Source organism: Mus caroli, chromosome 4, assembly GCF_900094665.2.
Source record: "Mus caroli chromosome 4, CAROLI_EIJ_v1.1, whole genome shotgun sequence".
Lineage (NCBI taxonomy): Eukaryota > Metazoa > Chordata > Mammalia > Rodentia > Muridae > Mus > Mus caroli.
Window position 1 is genome coordinate 93,133,373 of NC_034573.1, and position 17,614 is coordinate 93,150,986.

Sequence of the window (17,614 nt, forward strand, 5' to 3'; positions counted from 1 at the left end):
TGCAGACTTAGGCAAGCATGCTCAGACAGCTGTGATCTCAGACAGGTATGCAGACATAGGGACTATAGAGGGATGGTCAGCCACTTCAAGTTCCCCAGGACTGCAGCCTAAGCCCTGATTTTATGGGCCAATATGGAACTCATCCAGTATTTAGCAAATGGCTGTGTATGTGTTTAAGGGAAAAGAGAGTTAAGTAGTGGCACAAGTCTGCCTGCTTGGGCTGGGGAGGCATAGAATCTGCAGTGGGCGTGCCCGTGAGGGGAAGTATCTGTTAGCTTAACTGAGGTAGCACATTGCTTGGCCTGGGATCCTGGACTTTATAAAAAGGAGGAAGTGAGCTGAAAACCAGCTTTGGTTACTCTCTGCTTCCTGACTGTGGAAGTTGTGGACCCAACTGCCTCAAGTTCCTGCCACCAGAACTTCCCCATTGTCACGAGCTGTACCCCCCAAACTGTGAACCAAAATAAAACTTCCTTTCTTTAGGTAGCACGCTGGCTAGTTTTATGTGAACTTGACACAAGCTGTAGTTATCTGAGAGGAGATAACCTCAATTAAGAAAATTGCTCCATAAGAGTGTGCTGTAGGCAAGTCTGTAGGGTATTTTTAAAATCAGTGATTAATGGGGGAGGGACTAGCCTATTGTGGGTGGTACCACCTATGTAGGTGGACCTGGGTTATATAAGAAAACAGGATGATCAAGCCAGTATATAGTAAGTACCCATCCATGGCCTTTGGGTCAGCTCCTGTCTTCAGGTTCCTGTCCTATTTGAGTTCCTGTTCTGACTTCTTTCAGTGATGGACTTCAGTATGGAGCTGTATGCTGAATTAACCCTTTTCTCCCCATCTTTCTTTTGGTCATGGTGTTTCATCACAGCAATAGAAACCCTTAAGACAGAAATTGGTACCAGGATAGTAGGGCATTGCTGTAACAGACATGACCATGTTGTTAGGATTGTGGAAGAACTTTGGAACTTTGGACAAGAGAAGCCACTAAGTGTTCAAAACTTGGTGAGCAGTTTTGTGGAACCTTAGAAACTACGAATGTTGAGAGCAATGCAGATGATGGAGGCCTGGCTTGGGAAGTTCCAGAGGGAAGTTTGAGAATTACTTAAAGATTATCTTGGATGTTGCGTTTTTGGTATTTTGAATTAACATTCTGTGGTCCTGGAAGCTGGGGCTAAAGAATCATTGGTGATTAACCAGAGACCAGAGCCACTGAAGTAAACTTTTGCTTTCCTGGGATAATTGATGCTGGTCAGCTGGGGCTGAGAAGTTAGCAGTGATTATTACGAAGAGACCAACATCACTGAGGTGAAATCTTCTGAGAAGTGTTTCCTGAGAGCTAGCACACAGAAGCTGGGTTGTATCTTGTGCTGACAGTCGAACTTGGTAGTGTTTAAGAGTCTCACAGGTGGAAATGGTTTTGAAGGCATGCAGGGATCATGAAGAACAGCTGAGGCTTGGCGTTGTGAGAGACCAGAAGAGGCCATTGGTGAAGGTGCAGCCTCAGTAGCAGATGAAGGCCCAGGATTAAAGGGGTCATGGAGAAAGTCTTAAGCTAGGCACCATGAATAGAGCCCAAGAGAGGCTATTGGTGGAAATGCAGCTCAGTTGCAGTAAGACCCCAGCATTTTGGAGATACCATTGCCATGGTATGACTACCAAGAGTAGTAGGAGTGGTGGAATGGAGCTTGCCCAGCCGTAGAAGACAAGCTCTGTGCGCTGCAGAGGGCAGAGCTGGAGAAGTGACCCAAGCCTCTTGGAGGAGCCTAGAGATGGTGAGTGAATCCCAGGTATCTACCACTGAGTTATTTACAGGATGGGAGTTTTGTTTTGCCTGTTCAGACTGTGTCTGCTTCTTCCCTCTATAAGAAAGCATTTAATTTAATTTTTATTTTACTGGAGCCACTAGTTGAGAGACTTTATAAACTTTTTAAAAAGATATTTTAGAGTTTAAGGAGTTTCATAAGTCTTTTTGATACTTTTGGATACTTTTTAAGAGGCAACTTTTAAAGTGATTGAGTTTGTAAAGATAGGGGATTTTTTAAGTTGTTAAAATGTTTTATATTGTGATGTCTTTTTGCTTGTTTTTATTTTTTTTTTTTCATACAGAGTTTCTCTCTGTGGCACTAGCTGACCTGGAACTTGCTCTATAGACCAGGTGGCCAGGAACTCAGAGATCTGTTTGCCTCTGCCTCGAGAGTTGGGATTAAAGAAGTGTACCGTCACCATATGTGATGTTGGTAATGAACAACAGCAAAAAAGCTGTGACGTCATAGTGACATATTTGTGTGTCAAGCTGAGAAGGGGTCAGTTGTGCTGGGTAGTTTTCTGTCAACTTGACATAGGCTAAAGTCATCAGAGAGGAGGGGACCTCAATTAAGAAAATGCCTCCATAAGATCAGGTTGCGGACCAGACTGTAGAGCATTTTCTTAACTAGAGATGAATGGGGAAGGGCCAGCCCATTGTGGTGGGCTCTAAGAAAGCAGGCTGAGCAAGCCAATAAGCAGCGGTCCTCCATGGCATCTGTCAGCTCCTGCCTCCAGGTTTCTGCCCCGTTTGAGTTCCTGTTCTGACTTACTTCAGTGGTCCTGGTGTAACCCTAGCTAAGACAGGTGAATTTGTCAGGTCATTTTGTCACAACAGCAACAACAGCAGCAGCAAGAAAATAGTAAAACCCCAAAACAAATGGTATTGTTAATGGAGAGTTAATTCTCACAGTGAGGATGTCTGGGCTGATCTTGCTCCCCTGTTGGAAGACTTAGATGTGGAGTTGTACTTGGCATGTGGAAAGAGTGCACAATGAAACCATGCTGCTTTAAATGTCAGTAGCACCCAGAGATGTGCGATGCTCACACTCTCAGAGCTACATGGTCACCAAGACCATGAGGGAGGACAGAATTACCCATCCCGTGGGATTCTCCCTGTCTCACCGCTTGTACATTTGCTCTGAACCACATAGGAGTCTGCTCTGTTTGAACCTGGGGGAACTAAGTGCTTACAAGCTGTCTCACTGCGCTCCCTAAGGAGACCAGGCTTTTAGAGAGCTCCCTTGTGACTTGTGGATCGCTCTGTGGTAATTTAATTGGAGGCTTTCAGGATTTCTTACAAAAGTTCTTAAAATATTTATGTTCATTAGTGAAAACAGGTAAACTGTTATAACTAAAATTTAGTTCTAACAAATATGAATCACTATATTCATTGATTTGCAACTCACATGTGTCATATGTTTGGTTTTTTGAGGCAGGACTTCCTTGTTCCAACTATGTAGTCCAGGGTGGCCCTGAATTTGTGTGTGTGTGTGTGTGTGTGTGTGTGTGTGTGTGTGTACTCGCACACGTGCACATGTGGCCAAAGGACAGTTGGGGCAGTTGTCTACAGTTGTCTCTTCTTTTGCCATCCAGGTCCTGGGATGAACTCACTCATCAGGGTTGACATTGCAGAGCCATGTCACTGTCTTAATTGATTTTAATGATATGAAAAGGATTCAGAGAAACAGGTTTCCTTCAGGCATTTTGGCATCTTTTGCTGGACTTTCAGTTTTTCAGGTCCTATGATATTCTTTGAGATCTTTCTAGGGGAAAAGGCCCTGTAACACATTTTAACTTCATTAAGGATCTCTATAAAGGCTTTGCAAAACTTTACATCGTTCTTGAGTGGGTTCAGATTTGTGTGTTTGAAAATGCTACCACAAACAAAATCCCTCAGGATAGGGTGGAGCTTATAGTGAAATTCCTAATATCATTACCAAACTTTTTATTTGAGCAACTGGCCATGAAATTGGTTTGTTGGAGCATCAGCATTAAAAAGAAAAAAAAAAAGTAAAATAGAATTGAAAAATCAGGGTGGAGGGATGGCTCAGTGGCTAAGAATGTGTTCTGAACAGTCACAAGGACCCAGCACCCACATTCGAAGCCTGGCATGTCTCCTATGCTCCTGTAAAGGCATCTTTGAGTAGGACTGACCAGGAGTAGAGGGATACAGTAGCCTTGCTGGCGGCAGCACTGCTGGTAAAACAAGAGCTCTGGGTTGAGGGGCCCAAGTCCACCTCAAAGGGATTAGGTAGAGAGTGGTAGAGGACACTGATTCCCTCCTCTGGCCACTTACATGCCTGGCTACCTACAATCTGCACACATACATGTTCAACACACACACACACACACAGAGAGAGAGAGAGAGAGAGAGAGAGAGAGAGAAGCAGTTTCTGAACAATAACAAGATCAAGAGAGTATTGCAGGTCAGGTTTGGTAATGTACTCTGAAGGCAGAGAGGCAAGTGGATTTCTGAATTTGAAGTTATCCTGGTCCATGTAGTGAGTTCCAGGCCAACAGGAGCTAGATGGTGAGACTGTCTCGAAAAGTGGAATGTGGGTGGGAGGGGACATTACACACAATGGGGTATATTTTGTGATGAGTCTGCTTCAGAAGATTTGTATCGACTCTCTTAGGCATAAGGTGTCTTTCTTACTGTGGGTCACAGCAGGAGACTAGGAAAGCGCTGACCTCAAACCTTGCCCGTCCCTCTGTTGTCTTGCAGCTTTTGTTACCTTATTGAATGGGGAGCAGGCGCAGAGTGCGATTCAGAGGTTTCATCAGTTTTCTTTCCGAGGCAGAGAGTTGACAGTGCAGCTGCAGCCCACAGACGCTCTCTTGTGCATCACCAACCTGCCCGTCTCCTTCACCTTAGAAGAGTTTGAAGAACTCGTCCGTGCCTATGGCAACATCGAGAGATGTTTTTTGGTCTACAGCGAAGTTACTGGCCACTCCAAAGGCTACGGGTTTGTGGAGTACATGAAGAAGGACTTTGCTGCCAAGGCCAGACTGGAGCTACTGGGCAGGCAGATGGGAGCCTCGGCGCTCTTTGCACAGTGGATGGATGTTAATCTCTTGGCCTCGGAGCTCATCCATTCTAAGTGCCTTTGTATAGATAAACTCCCCAGTGACTACAGCGATTCGGAAGAGCTCTTACAACTTTTTTCCGGTATCCATAAACCTGTGTTCTGCCAGGTATGTATTTCTAAGAGCTGATTTGAGATCCTTAAGAACACCTGCATTGGTATATGATCGATGCCTATATCTATATCCTGTTAATGTGTCTTATCCAGGTCACAGTGGCAGTTTTGATTCTGCTCTGCTCTGTAATGAGGACTCTAAGGAGATTTTAAGTCGTTCCCTTCTGTTGATGGGCCAAACTCAGTTGCTTTGGTTCAATACATCAGAGCAAAGCCATTGCCTAGTCCCCTTCTCAGTCTACTCAGTTGTTCAGCTGTTCATCCATTCTTTTCTTCAAGTCATGTTCACCACTGTCTCTGAGCTGGGCCAGCGCTAGGTTATATCAGAAATGTAGGGAGTAGAGCACTGTATCTCAGTGCTTCACTGCCAGGGACCATCCTCGGCTTGGGTGAGGGTCCTGAGGAAGGGGTGTTTGGGAGAAATCAGTTGTGGGTCCAAGCTTGTATTCTGCCCAAGACAGCTCTCTCCAGGGATCTCCAGATAGCTCATCTCTTGCCAGAAAAATTCTATGTTTTCTTACCAAAGTCAGAAATCCTGCTAGAGGAGTTCTAACGGAGCTGTAACAGTTCTCTAGCATAGCTTTTGGGGTTTTCTGATCAAAATCAGAAATCCTGCTAGAGAAATTCTAACAGAGCTGTGTTCTCTCTCTAAGCAATTCTCTCTGGGTGCCTCTCTCTTGCAAACAACTGGCTAGTCTTTTATTTTCATATCAATTCAGTCATTTACTTCAGTTCCCCTTTGACTATCCCTTGAATCAGCATTTTATAACCTTAGCCCCTTGATTCTTAGAAAAGACAACAAGTTAAAAAAAAAAATTTAACATGGCAAATGAATTCAGAGATCTGCCTGACTTCGTAAGCACAGGCAATAAGCTAGCTGGATGGAATCTCACTCTGAGAGCAACATTCCCACCCTGCCTGGGCCTAAGCTCACTCTGACCTTGAACTCAGGAATCTGTCTGCCTTTGTAAGCACAAACAATAAACTTAGCTGGGTGGGATCCTGCCCTGCAATCACTACTCCCCAAATCTCTTCTCCCTCAGTATCTTTTGACAAGCTGGCTCATGGTGCAGCTGCCTTTGTTTTTTTAGGTCCATGAAGCCCCTCATATAATTCATACTGCATCCTTATATTTTTCATAGTTGAGAAATCCCATCTATATATTTTTGAACTCATATTTCTAGAGTTCTTTCCGACAGCCTTAAGGGCTGTCCTGAAGGTCACAGCAGTAACCATTTTGCTAAGGTTAATACCTTTACCGCCCAGCTGTCTCTATCATGGAGTCATTAATCTTGGCAGAGAGGACATCCCCCAATAACCTTAGGAGGGAGAAAATTTCTTGAAGGAGGAACATAAAGTAAATTATGTTCATTACTATATAAACAAGTCTTATGCCTAGCAGCCATCAGCACTGGTGGAGGACCATGCCCAGCTAGCTCTTCTCCAGGGGTGGGAACCTTGTCACTCATACCTTCCTCATGGCCATGCAGGACTCGGCACTTCACAGTTTTGTAGGTGAGAGTGACAAGTGAACAAATATTTGCCAGTCCTCTATGAAGAGTGACTTACTGGAGAATATGGAACTGGGATAAAGGTTAAGATGATCACCTACTTCTGTCTGAATCAGATTGTAGTGGGGGAGGCATGCAGAGAAGATCCTGGCCATCCTGGTGAGCATTTCCAAGCACCTTATCATAGTGAGTGCATCCTAATAACTGCACACAGATGTGCCATGTGACATCTCGCCCTACAGCTTTCTGACAGCAACAGACCAGTGTTCTGTTTCCTTCATGAGCTCCTTTTTGCCCCCTCCCTTCACGTCCTCCTCTCACCCAGCCGTTGTCAGATTCTCATATTGCAGTAAAGTTTTGGGAGTTGGATTGTGCACATGGATGTATATAATGTACAAGTGCGTGTTTGAATGGACGGATAAAATGATATGCATTTGTTATGCTGTGAAGTGTGCACACATGGAGGGGAACTTAAAGCCAGTGGGCTGACCAATCATTATCTCATCAGAGTTGCCATCTCCTGTGATGGAAACACTCAGTTTCCACTCTCAGAATGCCTTAGGAATACAGTGTATTGTTAATTGTGATGGAGCATATTTTGTGATAGATCTCCTAAACTTAGGTTTTCCTATCCAACTTAAATTTTATACCTTGTAACAAACTTTTCTCCTGGTGACTCCATTGGTCATCCACTGGTGAACGACAGTTGGCTTTCTAGAAGATTGTCCTTGCCAGAGTCTGCATGTGAGTGAAGATTAGGCGGCAGTATGCATAGTTTAGAGTTTAGTATGAATGGCTCCATTTTGCTTTTTCTCACATCTTTGTTCCTCCCATCCCAGTAGTAAAGCATTTAAGAAGTCATCTAAGGCTTGTATAAAATTAGAATATTTTGTGACACACCTTTGACCTGGCCTGCTCAGTTCCTGGAAGCAGATTGACCTAGTGATGTCCTGATAGTATTGAATACTAAGTTACATAATGCTGTCCTCCTCTGTCTGTCCTTCCTTCTCCATGGCTTATCAGAGGTCTCTAAAGCACATATGAGAGGCAGAGCCATGCATCTGAACTCTGAGCCCAAGCGTCAGCGGGAACCTTACACATCGCCTTGTCTAGCTGTTCGGTGGTAAACTCTGTTTTTACTATTCCAATGAGTGACCCTTAGCTCCTGCTAAAATGCTTCAAGAGAATGGAAACTTCTTTGTGTAGTTCTGATATTGAGCTGAATGTTCACCCCAATCCTGCTGATGTCGTTTTAAAGAGATGTGTTTAGGAAGCCCTCGGGTGGAATGCTTAGGTAAGAGTGAATGTCATTCCACTGAAATAACTATAGAAGTGGTTTCAAAGCTTCAGAAGTATATTAAGTTGGCATCTCCATAGCTCCTTACCCATGGGTCTGTCACGTTCAGGCTCTTGTCCCTGGTAAGCTATCAGACAGTGCACTGGAGACACACACTCTTGCAGTCAAGGGACCAGAGGGACAGCTGGCTTCAGCAGCTCTAATCTGAAGGTCTGGTTTCAATTATAGGAGGAATTGAGTTCTTAGAGGAATACTTGGAAGAGGTAGGTATTTTTTCTTTTGCCCTACACATTTGGAAAAAAACTTTTTGGAGAAAAATACAATTTAGGATAGTTTAAAGGAGAAAAAATGTTGAAGGGGAGAAAAATGGAAACTTGGCCTAACTATACCAATGAAGTAAAAGTTAAGCTCTTTGCTTTTTTTGGTTGGTTGGTTAGTTTTTGAGATAGGGTTTCTCTGTGTAGCCCTGGATATACCAGAACTCACAGAGGTTCATCTGCCTCTGTCTTCCAAGTGCTGGAGTTAAAGGCCTGCATCACCACCACCTGGCAAAAGTTAAGCTTTTAAAATAAAGATACAAAAATACTGTCAAGGATTCAGCAAGTATTTATTTGTAATATTAACATGAGCTATAAAAACTGCCTAATAGGACTGTGTGTTTGTGACTTCTCAAAGATGCAGGCTTGATTTTGTCACCTCTGTCACCGTGGAGTGTGTGAGCCTATACGATCCTTCAGATGTGTGTGAATCTCAGAACTGTGTGGTAGTGATGTATTCCTTCTTCCCTTTGCTCCTCATGCAAGTCTGTAGAGCCAGGACTTTACTGTCATCCTGTTCACCCCTGCAGGTGGTGACAAAGGTGGACCCAGGTCCCGGTGTGGCACTTCAGTAGCCCACACTTGAAAGGGAAGGCTGTGTACGGCCAGTGATGGAGTATAAACCTAAGCCCAAGTTTCATAGATAAGATTTATTTTTTAGTTTGACCAGATTCCTGGGATTTGCTTAATATGTTGAAATAGAAGATGATTGTGGCTCCTTCCACGTGTCTACATTTGATAAATTATTTATATTTGTATATAAATAACCAGTGCTTCATTACCCATGAATCTGGTGTCATATTTTGAAGATAGCTTTAATATAATTACTTAAATATCCTTTTCTATTAATTGCTAATTGTGTGTGTATTTCTTAATAAGTAGGAGACTACTGACTGTTATATTAGAAGATTAAAAAAAAAGAATTGAAATCCTTATCTTCGAGAACAACTGTGTCTAAGCCAGTTGGAGAAGAAATTTAATATTGTCACCAGTACAGACTGAGGGCCTAGCTGTCGAAGTTGGAAATGCTTACTTGTAAACAAATGATCCTAAATCAACCTCAGAATCTCTCTTTTTTTAACATGCCATGTGGTATCAGCTTGCACAGGATGAAGGAAGTCACGGTGGTGGCTTTGCAGTGGTTGAATATAGCACTGCGGAGCATGCCGAAGAGGTTCAGCAGGTGGCAGATGGCATCACCATCAAGGGGAGCCAAGTTCAACTGTCCTTCTGCGCCCCAGGAGCACCAGGGCGAAGCACTCTAGCAGTCCTCATAGCAGCTCAGCGCGCGGTGAGTGGCTAGCTGCTTAGACAACCTGGAGCCTACCTTGGACTTCCCAGTCTAGCTACAGCTGGCAGTCATTCCCTGGGCTGTTGCAGTTTCCATACGCTGAAGAAGTTCATGTTTTTTTAAATAATAAGTGTATTTTTAAAAAAGCTGGCCAGGTGGTATAAGTCAAACCAAGCCAGAAGTTGAGAGAGCGAAAGGGGATTTATGAAAATGTATGCAGTCGTCTTGAGCAATTTGTGTTCAGATGTGCAGGTAATGGCTGTGTTTATGTGTGGAAGCCCAAGGCTGTGTCAGGTTTTGTAGAGGCAAGGCTCTTGCTGAATCCAGAGCTCACCCATCTCAGCAAGTCTAGCTAGCCAGCCTGCCCTGGGGCTCCCTGTCTGCTTCCCAAGTGCTGGAATTCCAGTTGGCAATCACATCTGCCTAGCATTTACAGGGTTCTGGGACCCAAGCTTTGGCCCTTACACCCCGGGTGCCTGCTTTATCTCCCCAGCCCCTAGCCACAGTTAATTGTGAAAGAATTTCAGCAAACATTTTAGTCACTGTGAGCTTTAAGTTTCAAGTTCCATGCTAGTTTCCCCTAAAAGCTGTAATAATGCAGATCCCCACAGTACAGTGCCCAGCTTCCAAGCTGAGGAAGATGTCTGCCTCTTTTCTGTGACTTCCTCTAGCTGAAGGGTCCCTTAAATATATGGACTATGTCTTCACAATTTTCACCTCAGCACAGTACATAGTTGATGGTTCAATGAAGGGATGGATGGATACTCTTTTTGATAGGATCAGAACACACTCCATGCTGAAGATGACATTTGAGTGTGGCATTAAAGAACGGGTGAGGTGCTGACATGTGTTGATGGGGGTGGGGGAATAGGATTGCCAAGGAAATCCAGATTTTGCGTGAGACATAGTCCTATTAAAATTTATTCATCGTTTATCTGAACTCCGAGTTTCACTGAACATCCTGTGTTCTTCATTAAATCTGGTGACCCTACGCAGGCAGGCTGAGAGTCACTGTCGGCTGAGCTGTATTAAATGTTTGGAGAGAGGGAAGCAGTCAGGTTGACCACATGTGTGGTGAGGTCTAGCAGGTGGTAGGTTGATGCTAAAGTAAGGGAATGGTGTAGTCAGAGGACTTAGATTGAATTTGGCATGGGGAACTCACAAGATATATACATGCGAGAGCTATAGGTGACAGCCAAGCCGTGGAAAAGTCAGCCCTAAGTAGTTTGGAGATGAGCTAGGGAAGCAGAGAAGGTGGGCTGGACGGGGGGGGAGGTGGGGGAGGGCAGCTGTTGCCCTCCCACCCCTCCTTACTCTAAGTTCACCTCTGACCCTGCCTGGATCCTTTGTCTGTTTCCAGAGTTAGCATCCTTGGCTTCTTGCTCTCAAACAGAGGTCGCCACTTTAAATGTTTCTTTGCCATCATCAGTTTTGTTTCCTCTGCTCATCTTGTAGTGTTGTCCAATTGGAATTGCTGAGTTTACAATTCTCCACCAGTCTAGTCCCTGACTGTCTTCTTAGATGTGAAACAGCTGGGTGGCTTGGTGCCCCTGCAAAGGAGGAGCATATGGCTTCACTGCCCCACCCCCAGGTCTCAGCTTGTTGTCATCCATTGTTTCCTGCTTTTTCCTGCAGCCACCTGCATGCCTGTACAAGCTCTCATCTTTCTGTGAGATGATCGGGTACGTGTGAAGATCAGGTATTAGATTCAGGCATCCATCTTTCTTCCCCTCACTGCTTCCTTCCTTCCTTTTCAGCATGCACAAGCACTTACTCTATGCCCAGGATGTACGTCCTCAGAGATGCAAAGAGCGTTCCTTCCCTGTTCACAGGAAGAGCCATGCTCCTCTTGGCCGTGTTGGGCTCCTGGCCCTCTGTTACTCCCTGATTTTGTCTTGTTTAACTAGCCCCTTCCCGTCTGCCATAAATACCTTGTGTTTTTCTTAATCGAGAACCTTAGATAGCTGCTGTTACGGTACCAGTTTCTAATCTTCTGCCTGTTCGCCACCTCATGCAGATAGTGTCCACCTCCTTCTTCGAGTAAGGTCCTCTCATGAAGGGATTTCTATGTGTGTATATGTGTTCAGATATGTCCATGTGTGTGCATGCATGTGGAGGTCAAAGGTCAACGTTAGCTGTCTTCCACAATCCTCAGTCACTCGCCACCTTCTTTTTTGAGACAGGATCGCTCACTGAACCTAGACCTTGCCTACTGAGCTAGACTGCCCGTGTGGATGGCCCTGGCTTCCTCCTTCCCAGCACTGGGGTTGCAGGTCTGTGCCATTGTTCCAGCCCTTCTGGTTCTCATGCTTACATGACAGGGACTTACTGCCCAGGCCATCTTCCCAGCCCCAACAGGAATTTCTTACTGTGCAGATCTGTTAAGTACCCTTCAGTGTTGGACTGTAGGATCTCTGCAATATTTAAACCCAGGTCATTCTTTTTACCTGTCTGGTCCTGTCCGAGTCGATTGTGCCCTTGAAGGTTGGCATCAGTGGGTTCTGGATTCAGTTGTCTCTTTCTTCCCCTCACGGACTCCAGGCACCTGGGTTACTACTTATTCTAATGGTAAGTTCCGTGCCTGTGTTGGTGGATCAGTAACTCTGTATCTCCAGTGACAGGAAAGAATGGAGACAGCGTTCCTCCATCATGTTAAATTAATAGCTCCGTTTTAGCATTTCTAAAGAAAATTGCTCTTCTCTTAATGCTCTGTGATAGCTAGAGATGGTATAAAAGAAGCTGAACCACAGACCCACTATTCATCACCGGCCTTCCTCATCAACATCCCAAGTACAGCTGTCCCTTTTCACCTGTGTGATCAGGGTGACTCCCTCCACAGTCCTCATGCCATTCACCTTTTTCCTGCTAATCCAGGGAGGCATGTGTGTGGTCCCTTTCCTCTTAGGCTGGCTTACCTCTATCTCCTTTCTTGTCCTCTAGGTGCACACTGAACATGTATCTCAGGGATGTATGAGACCTTCATAACAAGGTAGCAAGAACAGTGAGAAAACAATTTTTTTTTTAAACATTAAAAGTAAGTTGTTAAGAATAGTGCTTTTTATGGACTTTTGGTATGTGTCTTTTTATCAAGTTTCTAAAATTTGCAATTTGAAAAAAAAAACAAGCAGACAAAGTATTTCTGCAGCAATTCAAATAAACATGTGATTTATCATCTAGTTGACAGACATGATGTCTTATTTTGCTTTCTGTTGCTGTGATAAACTCCATGACCAAAAAGCAAACTTGAAGAAGAAAGGGCTTCTTACAGTCCATCACTGAGGGAAGACAGGGCAGGAACTCAAAGCAGGAACCTGGGGGCAGGCACTGAAGCAGTGGCAATGAATACTGCTGCTTGCTTACTCTCCGAGGCTTGCTCAGCCTGCTTTCTTATCCACACAGGACCACCAACCCAGAGGTGGTCACTGCCCACAGTGGACTGGACCCTCCCTCATAAATCACTAATCGGGAGAATGCCCTACAGACTTGCCCACAGGCCTGTGAGATGGAGGTGTTTTCTTACTTGAGGCTACTCTTCACAGAAGACTCCAGATTGTATCAAGCTGAGGGGAAAATGTACGCACAGGTGGTAAATCACAAGGATAGATTTGTTTCATGGAAGGCATCCTTTTAGTTACACATTTTAGTGTAAAAATAATTGGTTTCGCTATGACATTTTCACACATGTATGTCACTGTACCTTACCCTACACACACATCATGTCCCCTCCATGCCTCCCCACACCATCCCCTCTACCTTCATCTCATTCAGTCATGTGTGATTAAATCTAGAGTCTCTATATTTGGAGAATTTCAACTACTCCAACATGCAGTATTCTTTCTTTGTCCCCTTCCCCCCTCCTCCCTCCCTTCACTGTCCCCTCCCATCGTGGTCCACCTCTGCTCACTCCATGTTTTTGCTATAACCCTCGTTGGTCACCCCTGCCCCCAGCCTAGGCATTGTTCAATTTGATTTAATAATATTTTTATAGGACATAGCTTTGGAGATGCGCTTAGAAAAGACAGGCACTTAATTTTGAAAACATGGTCACTACTTAATTTTGGAATTAAGACAACACTAACCTTACTGTCCTTAGATGGCTTCCGCATCTTCTCTCTCCCCTTCTTTCTAGTTCAAGATCAACCTATATAATGTAAGGCTGTATGCTTCTGAGAAGCTGAATATGCCTCCGTGAAGCCAGGTGGCCCACTCCCTGGGGCTCTCCAGGGGGACTCACTGATGACCTCTGAGCTCTGTCTGTCGGTTTTTGTTCCCGTCTTTGCTTTCTGTGCTACCTGTGACTGCTACACAACATTGTCCCATTTACGTTTTCAACATTTGATATATTCAGACTATAACGAGTTAGGATTTTGAGGTGTTGCACACCTTCTTTGTTTTTCTTCTGTGTGGTTTGTGTTTTCTGTTTGTCTTCAGCAGCCTTAGGAAACAGTTTTTTATTTTGTCCTTTCACAATACCAGCTTTTGTTTTCCTCTTTGTTTCTAAATTCTCCTCTTTTGTTCATTTCTGCCTTCATCTTTATATTTTTCTCATTTCTGCTTTGCATTTTTACTCTCCCCTTTTTGTTGATGGTGGGGGTTAATTTTTTTCCATCTTTCTTGATATCAGTGCTTAATTCTTATATTCTGGGTTTGTTCGGTGCTGGGACTTGACCCTTAGGGTCTTATATTTGATAGGTAGGTGCCCTGCCACTGAGTTATGTCCCAAGTCCCCCTAGTCTCCTTTCTTTCTCTTTTTCTTGAGAAAGATTTATTTTATTTATATGAGTACTCTGTAGCTCTCTTCAGACACACCAGAAGAGGATATCAGATCACAGATGGTTGTGAGCCAACAAGTGGTTGCTGGGAATTGAACTTAGGACCTCTGAAAGAGCAGTCAGTACCCTTAACTGCTGAGTCATCTCTCCAGCCCTGCCCCCTCCTGTTTTAAATCTTATTTTATGTTAAGTACATTTATAGGCCAGCACTGGGGAAGACAGATTATCATGAGTGAAGGCCACCCTGGGCCACATAGTGAGCTCCAAACAATCCAGAGCTATAGAACAAGACTGTCTCAAAAACACGATAAATAATAAAATACAATATGGGTTTCCTTTTAACAAATATTATATTCATAGGTCACAAATCTTGAGGTATGGATTTTCAATTTTTGTGATTTAATTTATGGATATGACAGTTTTGTTCTCTTGTATGTATGTGCCCCGTGTACATTGCCTGGTCCTCAAGGAGGCCAGAAAAGGGAGTCAGATCCCCTGGAAATGGAGTTCCAGGCACTTGTGAGCCACCATCTGGGTGGGAATCAAACCCCCTTCCTCTGGGAGAGCAGCCAGTGCTCTCAACCACTAAACTATACAGCCCCCTGTTTTATTTTTAGGTAGCATAAAAAGAAACTATCTGTGACATTTTTATATGTATATACCATTAAACTTTGTTCTTATTTGCCCCTGTGAGCCCTCCTCTTTTCTGATTGGCTCTGCTTCCTCCCTAAATAGTTACTCTCCTCTGTGTGGGGTGTGGGGTGTGTGGTGTGTGTAGTGTGGTATGTGGTGTGTGTGTGTGTGTGTGTGGTGTGTAGTGTAGGGTGTGTGTGCATTATGTGTAGCTCTTGTCTAGTTTCTGTGTGTCCATGTATATATATATATATATATATATATATATATTCCATTGTCCTCTTGTTTTCTTCCCCACTCTCTTTAGATCTTACTCCCTCTCATAGTATCCTATTGATTTTTATGTCATTTATATGTTTAAGTATCTATGTTTACATTTTTAAATCTTGATTCTGTATATAAGAAAATGTGTGATATTTGTCTGAATCTAGCTTATTTTGCTTAGCATAGTCATCTCCAGTTCTATCCATTTTCCTGATGTCATAACTCCATTTTTCTTCATAGCTTATTAAAGTTCCATTACGTATATGTACCATACTCTCTTCACCCATCCATCTGTTGCGTATCTAGGTTTGTGTCATAACTTAGCAATTGTGACTAGAAAAGCCAGTGTGCATGGGTGTGCAGGTATCTCAATGCTGTATGGACTTGGAGCTCTTGAGGGGTACGCCCAGGAGTGGTATACCTGGGCTGTGTGTTATTTCCATTTTTAGTGTTTTGAGAAACCTCTCTCTATATAGATGTCCAGTGCAGCTTCCTCAGTTTACCCCACCCCAGCAGTGACTAAGGAAAGTTTCTCTTCTCCTATGTCTTCACCAGCAATGACAAAAGTCACATCAATTTCAGTTTACATATGATGGCCAAGGATATTGAACACTTAAAAAACCTTATCAGCCATTTGTACTTTTTCCTTTGATAAGCGTATATTCAAATCAGTTAGCCCATTGAGTATTGTGTGTGTGTTTGTGTGATTTTTGTAGCTCTGTATAGATTCTAGATGTCACTTGTCTAATGTGTTGTTAGAAACATTTCCCCGTTCTGTGACATCCCATCGCCCTCCTGGTTATTTCCTTAGTCTTTCAGGAGCTTTTGAACTCAATGCAATCTGGCTTGTCTGTTCTGGGACCTCTGTTAATTCCCTCCCAGAAACTTCTTTCCTATGTCAGTACTATATCTTTTCTCTTTTCTCCTAACAGTGTCTTTCATCCATTTTGAGTTGATTTTTGTGTTTGCTGATGGATAAGGACCTAGCTTCATTCTTTTGTATGTGGATACCCAGTTCTCCCAACACCATTTGTATGGAACTGTCTTTTTCTCTGCGTATGTTTTCAACAGCTTTCTCAGAGATAAGGGGCTGTAACTACCCGGGGTTGGTCTCTGGATTATCCACTTTGTCTTGGTTTATGGCTTGTTTAATGCCAGTGCTGTGTAGCTTTGGTTACTAAGATGAACTGTTGTGATGCCTCCAGCGTCATGGCTTCTGTTTCTGGTCACTTTGTCATTTAGCATCTTTTTTACTTTCTTCTTTTATGGTGATTTTTTTCTCTAATTCTGTGAAGAATGCCATGGGGATTTGATGGGGTTAGCCCTGAATGTGCAGGCTGCTTCTGGTAACATGTTCACTTTCACACAATGAATTCCGCTAGCCCGAGAGGGTGGAAAGTCTCTGTATCTCCTGGTGTCTTCAGTTTCTTTCTCTGTTGTCTTACAGTTTCAACTTGAGGTTTATTCCTGAGGGTTTTTAAGGTATTTTTAATAACAGTTATTTCCTGATTTCTGTCTTGACAAGTTTGCTACTGACACATTAAGGTTACAGAGTTATGTATGTTGTATATCCTGCTACTGATGATACATTAAGGTTACAGAGTTATGCATGTTGTATATCCTGCTATGATACATTAAGGTTACAGAGTTATGTATGTTGTATATCCTGCTACTGATACATGAAGGTTACAGAGTTATGTATGTTGTATATCCTGCTACTTTGCTAAAGGCACTTAAATAGCGCTCTGGTATTTGGAGGCTCCTAAAGAATAGAAACCGAACATGCAAATAAAAATACCTACACTCCTTCCTTTCATATTTGAATCACTTTTATTTCTTGTTGCTTTAGCTAAGCCCTTGGGCACTCTGCTTAAGAGTGAGTGAACACCCTGGTATCCTGGTTTCAGAGGAAACACTTTTGGATGGTTTTCAATGGTTAGTATAGCAGCTACGGGTTTCTTATATAGGCCCTACTGTGTTGTAGTACATCCCTCCTGTTTCCCTAGTTTTTTCGGGGCTTTTATCACTGGGACGCAGACATATGACTGAGGCCCTTCCTGTATCAATGAATCGTGATGTGATTTCTGTCCTAAGGCATATTTAGGCATGCTGTGTTATATTTCTGGATTTGCATATGTTGAACCATCCTTGCATCCCTGGAGTGAAGCCAACTGTCATGGTGTGTGATATTCTTAATGTGTTCTTGAATTTGGATTGCAGATTTTTTTTGAGAGTTTTTATAGCCGTTTTCTTTTGGGAAATGAGTCAGGGATTTTCTTTTTGTTGTTATTCCCTTCTTTGGTTTTGGTATCAGGTTAGTGCTGACTGTAGGAGACTTAGGTAGTGGTCTTGATCATTCTGTTTTATGGGACACTAAAGAGCACTGGTGTCAGCTGGGTTGGTGGGCTTGAGCAGTCAATCTACTGGTAGCTTTTTTTTTTTAAGGAGACTTCATATTACTACCTTAGCCGGCTGTTTTGTTTTCTTTCTCTGTTGTATATATCTTACTGATTTTCC

The 17,614-nt window shown here is 43.3% G+C and overlaps 1 protein-coding gene and 1 non-coding gene across 2 annotated transcripts in view; one reads left to right on the forward strand and one right to left on the reverse strand.

Moving 5' to 3' along the window:
• Raver2 (ribonucleoprotein, PTB binding 2) overlaps window positions 1–17,614 on the forward strand; it is an 81,697-nt gene that overhangs the window by 30,525 nt on the left and 33,558 nt on the right. Inside the window, exons 3-4 of the mRNA XM_021161577.2 lie at window positions 4,538–5,007; window positions 9,237–9,428. Of these exons, the coding sequence (XP_021017236.1) occupies window positions 4,538–5,007; window positions 9,237–9,428 (662 nt within the window). The remainder of the gene's footprint in view (window positions 1–4,537; window positions 5,008–9,236; window positions 9,429–17,614) is intronic.
• Window positions 5,597–5,659, reverse strand: LOC115030944. Its single transcript, XR_003836541.1, has one exon. It is a non-coding gene; the product is annotated as a U7 small nuclear RNA (small nuclear RNA).